This window comes from Coloeus monedula, assembly GCF_965178545.1.
Source record: "Coloeus monedula genome assembly, chromosome: 14".
NCBI lineage: Eukaryota > Metazoa > Chordata > Aves > Passeriformes > Corvidae > Coloeus > Coloeus monedula.
Genome location: NC_138794.1, coordinates 17283259 through 17302212, shown reverse-complemented (window position 1 = coordinate 17302212; position 18954 = coordinate 17283259). Strand labels below are relative to the sequence as shown.

Here is an 18954-nt window from a genome sequence, read left to right as displayed (position 1 = left end):
CCTACTTAAACTTTAGGAATGAGTTAATGAAATACCAGTTTTACAGTGTCATGCTGTTAAATATCTCTATGTGATGAAGATGCAATAATTTATTTTCCTCATTGGTTTTCTGGGTGATTGTTTCTTACAGATGCTCATACTGATCATTTCCTCTAGAATTGCAGCATTGTTTGACAAAGTTGCTGTAATGCTGTGATTTATTTCTTAGCTCAGCCAAATTAGAGAGTACCAAGGGTATCTGTGGATCAATTAGCCAGGATGGGAAGGAGAAGTAAGTATATTCAGTTATGTTGAGAGCTGTAAAGTCCTCTGGTGTCAGATTTTGTAGATGGTGGCATAGCATCAAAAGCACGTAAAAAAAAGTTTCACTTCCAGGTAGCAGTGCAGCGTTATAGGAAAGGGACAGCCTTGTGCTTTGGGATGAAAATAGTTACTGGTTTTGTACTTTGCAATGAGAAATGGGTGTTCATATAGAGCTGGCCTGTGTTCCTAATTTAACATTTAAAGCTACAGGCTGTTAGTCACTGTCTTTTCTTGTGGGTTAGTTCTCTGAACTAGCATTTGTTCGTATTGCACTTCCTTTAATGTCAGCTTTACAAAATAACTTGGTGTGTGTTATATGATGTACGTACATCATGCAGAGGTTCAAACTGTGTTTTGTGTGCCTTGAATCCATGCTTCCCTCATTTAATAAAAAAGCCTGGTAAATTAGCTACCGCTACCGAGGCAGTGCTGGTGGTCAGCACTCTGCTTTTGCTAGAAAGACCTTTCAGGGAGTGGCTATTCCCCTTAGTGGATGGAACGACTGTCTGGATATACCCTTTAGCAGAAGTTTGTTAATCACTCTTGCCCTGAAATTTGTGAAAATCCTACAGTGACTCAGGCTCTCTCTGCTGTGGCTTTATGCCCTTGCTATTACATAAGAAGTCTCCAGTCTGAACCTTGTGACTCAGTGGGAAGCTTTTCCTTAATGTTTGTGTTCTCAGGTCCCTGAGTGAGTCACTCTGCCTCAGTTTACTCTGTGTGTTTCTTCCATGCAGTCAGGTGAACCTTGCCATCAAACTTACTGCACCTTGTCAAACTACTGTTAAACTTTCTTAAAACGTCCATAAAATTTATTGAACTCATCAAATTATTTGGCCTCAATAAACACATTGCTGCTTCCCTCTTCTGAGTGAGGTGCATCTGCAACAGGAGGGTACCAGAACTGCAGTTTTCAGCAGGTCAGGCATTTTGTGACAGCAATGCAAGGTTTTCCAGTTTCAAGGAATAACAGAGAACAAATGTTTTTGTCCTTAAGCCTGACCAGGAGGAGATGCATGCCTTTTCCCAGTATACCCTTTACAAAACAACCATTTGTTTGGACTTGACCAGAGCCCAGGAAAGTAGCCACAGTTCATTGCTACCAGAGTGAGGTAAAATACCCACACTGATTATTTTGCTGCACTTAGAGCTGAACCAATTTTCTTGATGCTTTTTCAAGCTTTTTTTCTGGCTTACTGTCTGGGATCATGTTAGCACTTCTCTCTGCTCTCAGCATTACTGAAGGACACTTCTGCCTGACTCTCTCTAGTCCAGCTTGTGTTATGTTGCGGCAGAAATCCACGTGGAGCGTTCGCAGTGATGCCCCGTGGAGGGTCACTGCCTCCAGTGTGTGGTCAGTGATCCGCACACAGTTCTCCAGTTTGAGGCTCTTGAGGTTTGGGCAGTTCTTGAGAACCTGCAAAATGCAGTCATCTGTAACGTGGCCACATCCAGAGAGGGTCAGAGACAGCAGATTTGGACATCTGAAAGCAGGATGGTGACAGGTGAGGTGGGAGAAATAAATCACAGAGCTTGGAGAACGAAGTAGCATCAAGAATAAATATGAAGGCTGAAAAAATGCCTCCTCTGCATCAGGAGGGGCAACAAGGCACAAGTAGGTGAGTGCATATGTAAATCTTAATGTTCAGCTTTACTAAAGGCAAAGCTTTCCTCCTTTGCTTTTTCTGTTGGTAGCAACATCTCTAGCTCAGCTGGCAGAGTGCACAGGGGGATGTGGAATCCTATTTAAGCTGTGGCTGCACTGTTTTCTCTTAAGGAGTTGGATGGTGCTGAGACCCAGTAGAGAGGAGATTCATTTCAGGATGAAGTGGAGGACAGTTGAGAGAAGAGACTGCTATGCAGACATGCTGAGCATGAGCAAGTAAGGCACTCCCACTCTTCATTTGCAGGAATTATGGATATATTTTTTCTCCTTCAGTTTACTCAATAGGTGCTAGCTGCTTCCTAAAGAGTGTTGATGTTTGAACCCCACACAGCTCTTAAACTTTGCTTTGAATCACTGAAACTGGTAACTCTGTTGTTACAAACAATGAAAAAAGCTTTTTCTTGCTGCTTGGTTAGCCCTGAGGAAGTACAGGAAAGGCCTGTCCCCAGTAAGGTGTTGATGATGGCCAGGAGCTGTCCTGGAGCAGCTGCTGAGCTCAGCAGGGTCCTGTGCAGCAGCCTCCAAACCTGTGCCGTGTTTGGCTCCTGGCTCAGCCCCCTCTCCAGGCAGTGGCAGTTCAGCATCCACCTGTTCAGCTAAATAGAGCATCTGTGGTAACGTTGCTCTTGTGAGACCTCTAGACAGAATTTTTTTCTTTTAACTCTTTTCTGTTAATGAGCAGTTGGAGAAAAAAGCTGGCAGGAGCAAGAAAGGCTCTAACAGAATAAAACCACTTCAAACTCAGGGAGAAAAGCTGGATATTTAATTTGCATTTTTCTTTGTACACAATGTTAGGAATTTTGTTTGACTGGGAATGCTTTCAATAGGTTGCCACAAAAAGGGGCAGGACCCGTTGTAGCCACAGGTGTGCTGATCCCTCCTTAATCAGATTTTTATCAATTGTTCTAGAACAGTTCAGAAATTTGGTACTTGCAATTTAATCCCTGTTTTGAAGCTGCCGTTCAGTCCTTGTTTTGAGATTGCACTGCTGTTGGCTCTCACCAAGACACTCTCTCCTGTCAGTATCACATAATTTGTTGGCTTTTTTTGGTGGTTGTTCCAAAGCTGAGGGCTGGCTGCGGCACAGGACCCTGTGTCAGGGGAGGCACTGCCCTGGCCCTTGGGCTCTGCTCTGGGACCAGGGCCAGCCCTGGTGTTACCCACACATAGAGTAGGACTGGCTCTAGCCCAGAGAGCCTCCTCCTGTAACTGCTCTGCCCTTTCCTCAGAGCTGCCTTGCAGCAGCAGAGCTGTTACAAGAAAAGCCGTGCACCCAGAGCTGCTTTTCCATGGTGGCATTTCTCTTCCCTTACTGTAGTTCAGAAGCAGCTAAAAGTTTAAATGTTAGTGTAACAGCAATATTTATTTCTTAGACTGAGTTAAAGCTGGCATTTAGTAACATGTTTAATGAACAACGTGGTTGTTATGAGGTGTGTTCTCTGTTAGAAATCAGGATTCTGCTCCAGGCACCCCCCAGACACTGCCAGAATGGTGCAGTTCAGCTGAGCAGCAATGTGGGAGGCAGGAGTGCACTTTCCTGTATTAATTACCAATTCTTAGAAAAAAAAGAAGGAAAAAGTAGGCTTAAGGAAAATCTACATGAAGTATATACACTATTGCCACTATAAAATGAACTTAACATTACACTAAAATTGTTAAGGCAAAGCACTCATGTACTTCATTTCAGGCAGGTGCTATGTAGTATTTGAAATAATTCTCACTTCACTCAAGGCAGTTACTGCACACTCACACCCACAGAACGTACCTGTTGCAAACGTCTAGTAAAAAATCACTGACAGTGTTCTCATGCCTGTTACAGAAGTCTTTCTGGAAACTTTTTTTCATCCAGTCCTCAATGTTACACACCTTGACTCTCTCTGAATACCAGCAGATGGATAAGTATTTTAAAGCAGGTCCCAGGAAGAAATTATCCTTCTTTAGTTCCACCAGAGAATGAAAGTTCAACAAAGACCACAGTAAAGGATCCTGAAACACTTCTAGCAACTTGTGACATGTTTCTGCTAAATTTTTCCTACTGTTTTTGTCCAGAAAGGAAAAGAGATGCAAAAGGCATTCCCGGTTGAGCTGGGTTATGTGCATAGCCCCGCAGCAGTGGCAGAGTCTCTTGGCCTCATGGAGTAACAGCAGTGCTGGAGGGGGCTTGCTCACTAGGAGGTTGTTGCACATATATGGTTGTGGAATGGGGTTTATTTTTGGCTAACAACTGATGCAGAAGCTCAGAACAGAGAAAGGAAAAGAACCATGTATGCAGCTTGTGCTTCCCTTTGTCCAAGGGAATGGAGTGGGCATGTACAACTTGACACTCATGAAATGCTTCCTTAAAAGGGATTTCCCCCCCCCCCCCCCCCCCCCCCCTTATAGACTCTCCTGAAGCTAAGTGAAGCTCTTGTTCCGAGTTGCTGGAGAGGGGAGTGGCACTGTAGCTACAACTGCCATGCATCTCTCTGTCAGTGCTTCCCATTTGGGAGATTTTGCTTTCTGAGCAGCAGTGTTTGGTTTTGCAGAGTACAACACTTTTAGTCTCTATTTGTTCATTGATTTTCTGAAGTTGCACATTTGGTTCATGTTCAAGGATTGTTACATGGATATTGGAACTTCCAGAGTTTTTTAAAAGGAGCTGAAACATTCTCTGGGTACCTTCAAGTGCGCACACAGTCTGCAGTTCAGTTTACAAGCCTCAGAGGTAGGGGCAGTTTCCTGCCCGCTGTTATTTGAGGCTGAGCTGTGCTTCTATAAACAAAGCTGGCTGTGTCCCCACCTTCTGCAGGAGGGAAGCAATGACACACAGGCAGCCACGCATGGAAACAGTGAGGCTATGTTTAGTTCCTTGTGGGTTTGTGCTTTTAGTAGATGTCTTCTATTGGCTTGAATTTTACAAGTTGGGCTGTTCTGGTTTTGCAGGCTTAGTTCTGTTACCATAGAAACCTTTTTTCCACCCTTTGGTGGAAAAAGGAGATATGAAAGTGGTTTTCTAGGTAAAAGTATTTGTTGTACAGTAGTGGGAGAAAGTGTAGCAGAAAGTTGCTCCTAGAAGAAAAGTAAAGCTACAGCAAGGACAGGTTGAAATGAAAAGCAGTAAGCATCCCTTCAACTTTCCTGCTTGTGAAGCAAAAATGCTTGAGCTGAAGGTATTTTATAGTTACCTTCTGCCTGGTGACTATTTCTGCCTATAAGAGAATAAATACATTGAACAAATCCATGGAAAGTAACAGCAAACAGCACTGGGGGAGTTTTTCATATGGCCTGCACACAGATAGGAGTTGGGAGACTTTATGTACCTATGGCATTTTAATTAGGAGTGTTTTAATACAGGATAAGGATCAGTGGGACCCAATTTTATACCTTTTCCTTCTTACCCTGAGAATGCAGTTTAAAATTCAACTCTGAAAAACAAGATCTGAAATTTATTTGCAGTCTGTAACAATTGTAGCTTCTTAGCTCGAGGAAGTGCTTGACTAACCTGTGTGTCTGAACACAGCTGGCATACACAAAGAAATGGCAATTTGTTTTGCTTCATTCTTTAGTTAGTAACTTCTTACTATATACAGTAAGCTGTGTTTAACAGTTGCCAGCCTTTTTGGTTTAATATCCTGTGTTATTTAATCTTTTTCTTGAAATGATAAGAAGATTGCTGTTCCTCCTCCCACCTCAGAAACAGGCTCTGGACAGTGCCACGAGTGCTTTATGAAGCCATGAAAGGGACAAGAAGATTTCACATATACCAGGTAAGGCAGTCACAGGAAAACAGCAGCTGAAATGGTGTGCCTGAGATGTTGTTCCTCATTCTCACATTAGCATTTTCAACTCTCTCTTACCTTCTTGAGCAGGTTTAAACAGTTGAGACTTCTCAGAGTTAATACATACAGGAATACTATTTTTAAAAATATTATTTTAAAAAATTAACACATCAACCATCCAGCAAAATTGAATGACAAGGATGTTAGGATGAACTCTTGCCAGACAGAGGGGACACACCACAATCTGACATAAAAATTAACAGCAGTTGGATGACAAGGCCCATGAAAATGGAATGGCAGGTCATCTTCAGGGTTAGACACTAAGTGTGGTAGAGGTGTTACAGAGTTAGGAACACTGCAGTTGCTTTATTTTGTTTTCCCCAGAATAAGGTACAATACTCTGCCATTTGTGTTCAGAGGACTTAGACCAGTGTTGGTCTGCAAGCCTGCAGAAGGACAAGAGAAGTTTCATTTTCTAAGGAAAGGAGACACTTTAATGGCACATTTTCCATAAACACACTGTCTGATGAGATATAATTCACATTCATCCTGGAAATGCTCCAGAAACACACAAGATGAGCACAGTCAGTAATCCTCACTGAAAATTACACACAAGATTTTAATGGTAAACAATTACAACTATGGCACTACAGTACTTGAGAATATCCTAAAGCATGTTGGAATCAGTTGTCAAGGTGCCCATTACCTCATCAGTAAGACACAGACACACTGGTAATGAAACATTGCTGGGGGAACTTCTGAACACCACGTGTTACACTTCCCATTGATTTAGCAAAATCCTCATAAATGGCCTCCTGCTTTTGATACAAGTCTACTGTCTCTGCCTGTCTCAAAGTTTTAAACTCTCCTCTCCTGCTGACATTTGGGAACTGGACATTTTGCAGTTTTGACTGACATAAATCTTGTCTCCAGTTGTGTACGTGGCTAAACAATTACTGACAAAAGGACAACCTTTGATTGGACACATTTTGGTGAAAAATATGCAAGTCTTTTGAAGTGTAGAGAGCAGCTGCTGCTTGCAGTGCAGTCTCAAGCAAGAAAAAAATTCTTGCCAGCTAGTGTGTACTATGATCAGCAGTAAGTAGAAAAGAAACATTTGGCTTAAATGAAAGAGATATCCCCCCCCACAAGCTAGTAGATAAATATAGGATATACAAGCTAGGTTAAAAATGTAATACTAGGCCAGGTGCAGTACATGTTACTGGTTCAGTGCTCAGTTACTTTTTTTTCTTTTGACACCACACTGAATAGAATACAGTGGATAAGCAAAGTTCTCCACCAGGAAGAGAAATATTTGTGTTGCCACAACAAACTGTTCATACTGTCCATCTGGGTTTGCAGTGGGAGAAAGTTAAATTAGGAAAGGATTTACAATGTGTACTTGTTCCAGCAAAGCATATGGCTGAGTCCAGATCAGCACCTGCTGCAAGGACAGCCTGCTGTGATTGCATCGTGATCCCAGGCTGGCCCCATGCAGCCGTGCTGGGGACACCACTGCCCAGGAGCTGCATGGGACAGAGCAAGTAGGACAAAGAAAATGCTCAAGTGAGAACGTAACTCTGACCCAAACAATTACTGACGAGTAGAAGTTGATTAAAATAAGTGAATGTTGCTGAAGATTACAAATTTAAATTTCTTAAAATACAAAAAGGCACATTTACATCACTGTTTTGCAAGAACACTGCATACACCTGACTATTTTAAGTTAAACTGCTGCTGGCCCAGAGCTAGTTTGTGTATTTTAAGCTTCGCATTCTCACAGGTGAATTCTAAAGGAATCCAGTCCAAGTAGGATGCAGAGACAATGCAGCTACAGGTGCTATCTATGCAGCTCCCTGTGAGCAGCAGGAAGGGCAGGAATGTGGTACCTGTCCCATTTTCTTCCTGTTTAAATATCAGCAACCTATTCTTGTTAGAAGAAGGGCTCTGCCTGCAAGGAATGGAAGGTGACAAACTATCTAATTTAAAGCAATGACAAGTTCTATTTATTGTTCAACTTAAGACATCCTTATGTATGTCACTGTATCAAATAGTAACTCTGTAGTCTTAACCTGTGTACACATTCACACCCTATTAACTATGCTGAATGATTTCTGCAGTTCTAGATTAAGCCAATTTCTCCCTTTCCTGGTTTAAGGTGCTGTTGCAAAGCTCTCAAGAATGACACTGTACCAAACACGACTGTGATTTGTCTTTACCCTGTACAGCCAGCAGGACCCCAGGGTAATGCACTGCTGTGCAGTCCCTGTGCCCCAGGCTGCTCTGAGCTCCACTCCAGCCCCCCCCACACCGTGTCCTTCAGAGGCATTAATTAAAATGGGTTTCACATCTGGAATTCCAGATGTATTTTCAGACAATTGCATTTTTCTGTTAACATAACTAAAAGCTGCTGTTTGGTGGTGGGATGCTCCATGTAGTATTCTCTTACTGAGCTTTCAGGAGTGTCCAGCTCCTTGCTTGGCACAAGGGAGCCAGCTAGAAAGGATGGACTGGGGGAACAGATCTGAAACGCAACATTTGTCAAATTTCACATTTTCTGTCAGATTTCTTGCTTTTGTAGTAGTGGTTTTTCTGACTGCCTTTTCCATCATATCAGCTGACTTCCACTCTTCAGCAGTAGAGCTAAAACCAGTTGGGGGTTTGCTTTAGCATGGTCTTTCTCCATTACATAGCCAGGTTTTAGAACCTGCACCATGCCTCCAGTGTTCACCTAGAGACTAAACAAAAGCCTGGGCCAGTGTGTAAATGGCCACAGGAGCTCCCTGAGCCTGCTCCAGTCACAAGCACACATGGCTCAGCTCCTCCCCTCTGAGGGCTCTGCTGTGAGAGACTTGAGCATCCTCCCTTGAGTTTGATTTGAACTGATAGAACAATTCCATGTAGAGCACCTCAAACACCATCTGCCTCCTCCTGCTTCCAAGTGAGCTGCAGGCATGTAGCAGAGCTGCATTTAGACCTAAGCCTGTTCTCACAAACCCCAGCCCCTGGGGCTGTACTTCCAATTCCCACCAGGAACAAAGGGGGTTCTACTTGGGATTCTACTGCCAGGAAGTCTCCCAAATTTTCAAGCAAGTAAGTGTTCACGGTCAAATTTCAGGATGACAGTCTAAACCAAGAGATGTTTAATGCAATTCAGGTTCAGTTAAAAAAAAAATCACATATCTCAACATAATTTAGGCAGGTAATTTTAAGATAATTGTTTTAAATTTGAAGGGGGTGGGGGCAGAGCATTACTTGAATTCAACTGCAGTATTGATACAGTTGAACCAACTGTTCATTTACAATGATTCCTGAAAGTCAGCAGCCTGAATACACACCAATATAGCAGCAATTACCTGGTCTAGTTAATGATGCCACATCACCTCTCTTCTGCAGACAAAGAATGATTGGTCAGAGGTCACTGTTTAAGTTTCTTGCACGAGGGGAAATAGTATGTGCAAACAATTCCTTGATTTAAAGAGATTAAATCGTATCTACGTAACAGCACTGAGAACAGCACAAAGTTGTATTGCTCTTCATGATCAGAAGCACATTTATCTTTCTTGTATGGAGGACAGAAAGTTGATGTAAATGTGCCTTTAGAAAGTGAGAACTGAAAACATTAATATAAAAAAGTCAAATAGCTATTTCATGAAACTATATATATAAAAATTGAGTTATCACAGCTAAAGCAGCAAATCAAAATCTGCTGAGGTTTTCTGGTATAACTAAAAAAAAAAAGTTAGTTTGTGTCCAAGTTCAGTAAGTCAAATGCTACCATTGACAAAACAAAACTAAAACCCACAAGAGGAAATTGAAAAGTGCACAATGAAATTAATAAGTCTTGGATCAAGTATTTATGGAAAAATGGAAATGTTTGTCCGGTGGACTTGATAAGTAAGAATGCAAAGGAGGTATTAAAGTTTCTCTGCTCCAGGCTTGGCTTGCCGCTCCACGTAGAAGAGGATGTAGGCCTTGGCCTTGCCCACGGTCTCCTCGTCGGTCAGGGTTACAGTACTGTCGTTGAAGTGGAACCAGCGGCCCTCGTGCGCCGCATACGCCGTGTAATGGCCTGAGCCAACGCTGTCAGGGCAGGGAGAGGGACAACAGTCAGGGACACACACACCTCACTGAGGCACCTTCTCTTGGGGCTCAGGGGCTGCCAGCAGCCTGAGGAAGGAAGATACTCACAGCCCTCCACAGCAGATGGTTCCCATTTTGAGCTGTGGGGCTCAAAGTTCTCCAAGTTTTACAAGAACACATTCTCTTGTCCCTACTACTGTTACTCTCAACAGATCTGTCCAGGGTTGGGAAAAGTTAAAAGACTCCTGGTAACTTTACTTCAAAATATGCCTAGCAGCCCATATTTGGGCCACAGTTGTTCCAACCATTCACACACACTTCTGTAGTACAAATGCAAATATACCTTCCAACATGAATAGAAGAGGAAAAAAGATTCCTGTTTTGTAGTAAGCATTTCAAAATAAGGCATTAATTTCTGGAAGGCCTCCTGACTCCTCCTCTTGGTTAAGGCTTTTCATTTGTAGAGGCACAAGACCTATTTTCATTTTATCTCACACATGTAGTCATTAACCCCAAAGGCTGCCATAGGGCATTCACAGAACTGACTCTGTTGGATCTATCTAAATTAATTCAGCTCAGCTCCCTGCCAGTTTATGAACTACAGCTTACTTCCCCCAGTTAAATTACATTCCCTAGGGACAGAAAGCCCTTCATTAACTCTGCATGTACCTCAGTGGGAGAAGGTGTGTGCCAGGAGGACAGGCTAGCTCCATGTACTCACCCTGAGCCATGATGCACAACCACAGCCACAAGGTCATACAGGCAGCTCTCCGGGCCACTGTTTTCAGGCTGTGGAAGGAAAAACCGAAAACTCAAATCTCAACAGCACTCACTGTAATTTGTAATAAAGACATACATCATGGAACAATTCCTGCAGGAATTGGTAAGTCTTCTTACCTCTAGCAAGTAGCATTTCATGTCTAGGCCTCGCAAGGGAAACTCAACATAGGTATCAACCTTGTTTCTCAGATATGCTGTCCAGTGAAAACGTTTCAAGTGTAAGCATAGCACCTTCAGGGGGACAATTACAAAAGGTGTGTTAGAGGAGGGGGCTGAACTCAGTGCTGGACACTGCAATAGAGGGAGGGGGAGGTCTTGGCTGAGCCAGTATTTGCTTTGACATTTTGTCACACAGTTACTTCTCATGCATATGCAAACCTTTGGTAGTTTCTGAATCCAGAATTTTTTGGTGGACTTCTGTTTCTTTTTGCATTTGTGACACATATACAGCTCTGTCTCATCAAGTTCTTCCAGGTCTGTAAAACTGCGAAGACAATCTAAAAAAAAGCAGATACATCAAGTGAGCTTTGTAACATGAAATACAACAAATACAGCAATGAAAGTGTGCTCATCTGCTGCAGTCGTTCTAGTCATAGCCTACTAAGCAGCAAAAAAGCTGTGTAATAATGTTTTAATACAATAACATGTTATAACATGCAACATTCCCTGTTCCTGAAAGCAGTTAGAAGTAGTTTGAAAGAATAAAACAGGCATTCACAAACTCTCCCTCTTTCAAACAAGATTCCATCCAACATTCAGCACAGTTGCTTTCAAACAAAGATAAATTACTTTCTAACATTAAATATTCAACTTTTAAAGCTTGTTTGGCTTTAAATACAAAGTGAACAGACACAACAACAGGGTTTTGTTGAATATTTCTTGATTTTTCAGCAAGTATATTCACAAATCTGTAAAAATTAACATCCTGTAAAAACCAAGGTCAGTACCAGCACTGCTGCCCAACCTGCTGAACTGCACTGGTGTGATTTAAATGCAGAACCCCCAAGAGCCACCCTCACTGTGGGCACGGGCACATGCTTCCAAGGACAGTGCCCTAGCAAATACCCATAGGCAACACTGCAGCTGAGTGGTTGGGAAGAGTGAAATACATTAGAAATACTCTGACTAGAAAGAAAACCCCTTAGGCTGGGGATGATTTCGTTAGCCAAGCTCTCTTACCTCGTAGCGTGCACATTGGTCCACTCTCTTGGTTTTTAGTACGTTTATTTCTGAACTGACTTGGAATATCTAGCGAAAGGTCTAGGAAAGCAAAGATTTAAAAAACAAAATTAGGGCTGAACAGAACAATGCCTGGTCTTTTCAGGTTGAAACTCTGGGTCTGTCATGTGACATCTAAAGATATCAAGCTTTAGATTTATTTTTCTGCTCCAAGTCACACATTACTTGGAACACCAGAGGCACCTTACCTAGGAATGGGTCAAACTTTCTAGATTCAGTCCCACATATTAAGCAGTTGACTTCATTTTGAAGAATGCCTCCAAAAATGGCAGTGACAACAGTAGATGCTCCATTTCTAGACAAAGCACATCAGAGAAGTACAGTCAGCCAGATGCCTGAGCTCAATTCGCAATACCTGGCCCATGTTTGGTGCTCACACCTCCCGCTGCCAGGCAGAGCCGACGGACCAGGGACTGGGTGCTCCAGGCAGAACTGCCCACTACAGCTGCCCAGGGGCACATCACACGTGTGTGGTGGCTACACTGCTTTATCCTGGACCTGAAGAAAGGGTGAATGAGCATGCTCTAAGCAGATGCTCAAACTGCCAGTGTTGTGGTGCAGTTGGGTGCATTTCTATAGTGGAGCTGTACCTGATGCTCACACATGTCCAAGATTTTAACCCTGTAATTAAGGCTTTATCTGAAACAAAAATTCTTTCTTAGGTAGGTCAAGCATATTTTTGTTCTAACTCTACACCCTTTCTTACATGTGCTTTTGACTTCTTTGAGCACATTTTTGCACTTCACTGGCAACGGCAGCTTAAGCTGCATTAAGACATGATAAACAATGTGCAATGTCAGCGTTATTCTCTAAGCTTTCATTACTCCCCTACTTAATTTTTTTAGCAGATTATGCTTCTCATAGTCCAATCTAAATAAACACACAAAACAAATTTTAAGTTACTTTATTATACAACTCCTGACCTTGCTACTTTGTGCTAGCAGACCTGACACTAAGGCTTGCAGAAACCTGTGTTCCTTACCTGCACTCCACCTACATCTCTACAGCTCCTCTGAATGCTTCCTGAGCAGGAGGAAATAGCTCCTCAGATAGACTGGTGCACAAGAAGAGAGCATTCACAGCCTATTTATTACTTTACTGGAGGCATTAAAGTGCACATGACCTCACCAGAAGGGCAGCTTACCCCATCTCACTGCATTTGAACAGCCCTTCTCAAGACAAATTTACAGTAGAGAGGTGAACAAAGGTTAAATTCTCCTTGGATTTTGACATTCAGAATGCTGACAAAACAAAAACAGTTTAGATTTCAAATACATGTCAATTCTACAAGCATTTTAAGATTCTTCTGGGGGATTTTTAAGCATCAGCAACACAACATAAATGCAGTAAAGACCACAGTCTGAACTCTAGGCCTTCCCTAACAAAGCATCTATAAAACCCTGTATCTCAGGCCTGCTTACGCTGTCCTCATCAGTATAGAAGGAAAAACCCGAACTCAAGTTTTCTGCAGGGAATTAAGGACTTAGGGACTAAATGTGCAGGCTGATCTGACAACTTTCCTTCCTGAAGCAAATACAAGGTTTTCTCTCTGTGAGAGTTTCAATCTGAGAGAAAACAAAGTTGAGAAAAAGTTCAGAAACAACAGTATTTTGAGATGTACAGAAAGAGGAGTGAAACACACAAATTACACCTGTTTAAAAATATACAGTAGCATGAAAATCAAAATTATGCAGCAAAAAAAAGCACCAACTGTAACTGTCAAGTGATACACAAATATAACAAGATCATCTGCAGAAAAACTGACTTCAAGTTCCAACTGCACTGCTCAGTCATCAATCCAGGAGGTCTGCTGACAATTTAAGTACCAAAATCCTTGGCCACCGTTTTTGCTCCTGCAGCAATAAGGCTATCTATCTATCACCCTAAGACAATGATATTGTCTGGGGAGAAGAAGGAATTCTGTGGGGTATAGAAAATACCGTTTTTTATTTCTGAAAGACTAATGAATTAAAATGTCTTTACAACTTGGCCTGTATGCTCACTCACACCTATGAAAAGTGCTGACTTAAGACACTTCCTTTTGAAAGGACACATCCTAGAGAATGCTCATCTTTATTACCACTGCCTAAAGTTAGAGGCACTAAAGAAAACTTAAAACAAGGAACACTGAATCTGAAATTTCAGTCACCACATGCAGACCCCTGTAAAGGCACGAAGGCTTTGAAGAAATTAAAAACCACTTCTTACATGCAACATTTGTTGCTTGCAGACAGGTTAGAATTTTCTTGCAAGATTACTGAACGTGAAACCCCATTGAAGCCACCCTGGAGTTCCAAGTGTAGATGGTCCAAAAGGTAACGCATGAACTCGTGGGCATCCTGTTGCTGGTATCCCCTTAAGAGAAAAAGAAACAACAACAATAAAATTGCTTTAGAGACAACACACAGCAAGCACCAATGTCACAGGATAAAAACCTCTGCTTGTTTAATCATACTGAGCAGACTTTCCATATGCACTTGGTACTAAGAAAGTTTTCCAAGTAGCCTCTGGAAAAGCACAGCAATGCCCTGACAAATTAAGTGATTCTGGTCCTTTGCAGCTCGGGCTCTCTGCATGCCTCTTTTTGCGAATGGAGAAACCTTTAAGAATATACAATTTAGATAGGAAGAGAAAACACCAGGGAGCAGGAGACACCTGCCATGTGCTCACACACTGAGCTAACAGAGCTGCCATGTTTTGAACTGGCCTCACCAGCCCTGCCTGTGCTGGGGCACCCCAGGACTGTGCCCCTGTTAACTGAAATACACAATGGATGGTAGCAGCAGCAGCTTCTCCTCTGTCTCCTTTGATACCGACTATGTTTGATTTGGACCTCAGCAGAACTGCTTTGAATCTCATTCAGACAGGGCACTATTTGTCCCTGCTTTGAATCTGCTGCAGATTAGGGTCAATATATTGTTATCTCAAACCTGGTAAGAGTCAAAAGAAAGACACCACAAAATGTATTGTTCATGTGGGATACAGAGTCAGTATTTCTGAGTGGTTCTCATTCAGTCACTGATCCCACTCACTTTGGCAGGTACAAGTGTTTGCTTGACCGTTTGTTCCCCTCCTCACCAAAGGCAGGAATTTAGTCTCTAGGCTTGTTTTCTACATGCATCTTTCAGCACCAATATGAAGTCTGAAATAATTAGGATGAGAGCACCGTTTCTTCTATGATGAGATCTAAAGCCATGCTTGGAGTTGCACACCTCCACTGCATAACTCACACACCATTTTCTGGGAGAGGGAGGTAATAGTGGGGTATTCAGAGTATCTCTTGAGCATTTTGATTTGGTAGGACAAGGCTCCAGTTTCACGTGTGCTGTGCCATCAGCAGCAACGCTGCTCAATCACCATTATTACTTCACCACTAACAAACCTTAGCAAAAAGAACAGAGAAGCCATCAGGATAAAATGTGCCTTTTAAGTTATTTAAGCTAAATCATGCATCAAATTCAACAAACAACTGCTGTTCACTTGCCGTTAAGCTGCACACTGAGACAAAGCAGGAGAGGATACATAGTGAAACACTGAAAACTTTGTGCAACACTGATGTAAGTACGTGCAGGTTGTTGTAGGCCGAGCTACAGAAATCCCTACCCATCAAGAGCTGGCTTCCCCTCTTCCTCCTATCCATTCTTTCAAGCTGTTTTATCAGGCCTCACTCCCCTTTTCCACCTCACTATCCCACCTAAGTGCTGGCAATAACTGTCAGGTAGAAATGTCTGGGAAAAACAAATGTGTTTTTAATTCAAGTGCTCACGGAAGGGAAAATCCTGTAAGACTCATGGCAGAATATCCAGAAGTGGAGGGAAATGAGAATGGACTTGGTGCAACAGAAATATGCAATGTGAGGCTGATGTGCTTAGTGAGGAACCCAGATAGGTCCTACGAAAGTATTGCTAGGAGATAACTGAATAAATATTTTCACCTTACAGTATTACAGCAATGCTTTCTTTCACACCAACAGCTTTAAAATAAATCAATGAGTCTGTATATAGACACATGGGCAGCACTGCCTACCTTTTACAACAGAAAACCCAGCACACAGAAAACACTGCTGTGCTTCAACAGGTCACAGTCCTGTACAGCCAAAATAGGATTTACTGTCCCAAAGTTGCAAAATAATTATACATTTGTTAAAGTAGTAAAACCGAACTCTGCTTCAAAGCTGCATGCTAATTGTGCATGACTTTGAAGTTGCTGAGGTAACACAGGATTTGCTTAGTTTACTGAATACAGATTTTTTCAATAACCACATAAGCAACCACATTAAACAACTGAAGATTAAATTTATGGAAAGTCTTTGCTTCAGACACCTTTTCGACATGAAATTCCTCATAAAAGAGCTTGGCACACTTGCTCTGCAACAAATAAACCTTTGGAATCACTCCACAATGTTGGCTGTGCTGCCGGTGCATGTATTTATACTTGCATATAAGTATGCTAATTATAGATGGAAAATTCTTTGGATTTGTTAAAAACCATAATTACAGATACAGATCTTAAAAGGACACGATGATATGGACAATGCACTGTTTAAAATAAATTATGATGTTAAAGCCCTTCAGCAAAAAGCAGAGTTACTCCAATAGTCTGCTTATGTAACAAAACTGATGTCCATCCACCTGAAGCAATTCAATTCAAGCCCACCCCTAGCACGTTTTCCGAGTGGCAAGAGGATAGGCTATAAACAGGACCAGTTACCAGGAAAATAGAGCACACTATTTATACAGCAGTAAATCAGCAAAACACACATCTTGCATCTCGGCATGGGGCTGCAGAACTGCCCTGGCATGCAGGACAACAGCAGTCAGGGAGCAGGACCTGCACAGCAGCAAGAGAGCCCAGAGGCCCTGCAGTTGTGCCCCTAGTAACTACAAATGGCATTTTCTACTCCCTGCTCCAGTGTGAGGCAGAAGGGCATGGAGGGCAGCAGCACTTTCTTCTATAACCCTCCTCAGGGGAGAGCAGCACGCACAGTCCTTCACTTTCACAACCGAAATCTCGTTGGACTAAAACAACGGAACCCATTGCCAGCTGCTCCTCCCCTGCCCCACCACTTCAGGCTCCAAAAGCACACCCCAAAGTGGCTGCTGTGCTGCCAGCAGGCTGCTGGTTCCATCTTTCTTCCACACATCCCTCCATCCACCTTCTCCTCCCCATCTCCCAGGGAGCACAAAAGACATATCTGGAATTTCAGCATCATTAGCTTTTACCAGGTTTAATTAAGCACTGAACAAATTCAAATTTTCTCCCTGGATCATGTGGGAGTGGGGACTTGTTAAAAGCAGCTGACACTATTCTCCATTTGATTTTATGAGTTCCCTTATCCATTAATCATGGACATGCTCCCAGAAAACTGGGAATAAAAAGGGAAGAGGGAGAACCCCAACAAACAGCACTTTTTCTTTTAAAAGCTGTGATAGAATCCACAGTGCTGAAAATTTGCTTGAGGAACTTCAATGAACAGGTTCCTCACTTGGTCTAACAAGAATTATAGAGAAGACTGTAATAGGGAAACTGGTCACAGACATTAGGGATGATGTTTGTTTGCCTACAATGTTTTGGTCACTGCTTGCAACTACTGGTATTAAACTTCCTTGATTCTCATAAGCCAAGTGAAACATAACTGGCAGTGTGAAGAACAGAATAAACAGATCTGTGGTTTTGGGTTACTCATTGAGCAGATGTGTTCACAGCATCTTTTCAGCACTGCTGGAGATATAACAGATAAGAGAGCATCTTTACTATCTGACAACATGGAGCAACTTACCTTCATCACAATATATCCTAACAGGTTTCAGTGCTCCTTTGAAAGAGGTTCGGGGGCCAGGACAGGGAGACCTTGGAGAGGAATGATACTTGGGTTTACTTGGGTAACCTTTTCCCCTTTATCGTCTGTTTTGTCAGTATGGGCACAAAATGCTTATTATGCACAAGATTTTTCTCTTATAGCCCTTATTTCATGTCCAGCTGCTGGATACAGTATTTTGAGAGAATCAAGGAAGTTTCAGCCAGTATGTTTGCATTTAGGCCTGTAGGTGCTGTCTTTTTTAATCTGACTACATCACTTTCTTATTGCAGCCAAGCCTGGGTCCTGTCAACACCCTGGCACTTGGCACTTAGCTACCAGTCAATAGCTTGATTCTTTCGGAGCACTGGCTCAAAGGTACAACTACCACTGTTTCTCATTTGAGATCTCTGTCCTCTCTGACACTGCTACAAGTGGTAGAATGGCAGAAGGAAAAAGCGAGCACTACTGACGAACACAAAACTGTTGGTCAAAGCAAAGATCCTTTTCAAAGCATGTTTGTAGGCCTACGGAAAGCTGCGTAGAGTGCATCCTGTGGATGCAGCCCAATTCAGAGTAGGACACCAGCAATATGTGGTTGCAATCAAGAATACTGTCATTTAAAAAAAAAAAAAACAACTTACCTAAAATTTGGCATTATTTTCCAAACAACGTAAAATAAAGACTCTGGACTAAATGCAGTTTGGCTTCCTTGCCATAAAGCACAGAGTGTCTTTCTGAATTCTTCTACAAGTGAACTGTAAAGAAAGTAAAAGCTGGTGTTTAATGTGGGTTTGTGTTACAATCCCTTAGAAGTTTACTTTTTCAATGGTACAAGTATCAGAAATTAGCTGGGTTAAGACTGTAATGACTGCGTAAATATCCTTTCCAGTACCTTCAAAGATTTTATGTCCAAAATCCTACCCATAATGTTGAAGACACACAGCTTAGGAAAATTACATTTCAGATGTTCAGGACTCACATGAACACCTATGCACTGTTTGCCATTTTAGTGCAGACTCTGCTAACGTCATCCCTTTTAACATTCGCTCAAACAACCTACAGATCATGAATCACCTACTCCTGAATTTATTTTGTAGTAGTAGTAATATGTTGACTTGCTTGTCACATCTCCATGGCCCTATTTCAGCTGGAATTCAGTAGCATAATGTCTGCAGCACATATAAATAGGACTTCTTAACGTGATTTAACATGTACGCTCCAGCACTACCTGCTGTTATGTGATTGCCTTTCCCTGCAGCACCAGACCTGTAACAGCAAGCTGCAAACGATACAAGTTTCTTTCTTTGTAGACAACTATTCTTCCG

The 18954-nt window shown here is 42.2% G+C and overlaps 2 protein-coding genes across 3 annotated transcripts in view; both read right to left on the bottom strand.

The window, feature by feature from the left end:
* Positions 1-1447: 1447 nt before the first annotated feature.
* Positions 1448-4087, bottom strand: FBXL22 (F-box and leucine rich repeat protein 22; the record flags this gene model as incomplete). The annotated part of the gene is made up of 2 exons (XM_082291038.1): positions 3735-4087; positions 1448-1787 (listed from the first exon to the last, which is right to left on the bottom strand). The coding sequence occupies exons 1-2, from the start codon at positions 4067-4069 to the stop codon at positions 1448-1450; spliced, it is 675 nt and encodes a 224-aa protein (XP_082147164.1). The 5' UTR covers positions 4070-4087.
* A 2025-nt stretch (positions 4088-6112) lies between these two features.
* USP3 (ubiquitin specific peptidase 3) overlaps positions 6113-18954 on the bottom strand; it is a 40901-nt gene continuing 28059 nt past the window's right edge. For both annotated transcript variants that reach the window (XM_082291024.1, XM_082291025.1), the window contains exons 8-15: positions 18271-18384; positions 14038-14184; positions 12018-12124; positions 11770-11850; positions 10969-11087; positions 10708-10821; positions 10532-10599; positions 6113-9810 (exon numbers count right to left, since the gene is read on the bottom strand). In XM_082291024.1, the coding sequence (XP_082147150.1) occupies positions 9645-9810; positions 10532-10599; positions 10708-10821; positions 10969-11087; positions 11770-11850; positions 12018-12124; positions 14038-14184; positions 18271-18384 (916 nt within the window). In that variant the 3' untranslated portion in view covers positions 6113-9644. The remainder of the gene's footprint in view (positions 9811-10531; positions 10600-10707; positions 10822-10968; positions 11088-11769; positions 11851-12017; positions 12125-14037; positions 14185-18270; positions 18385-18954) is intronic.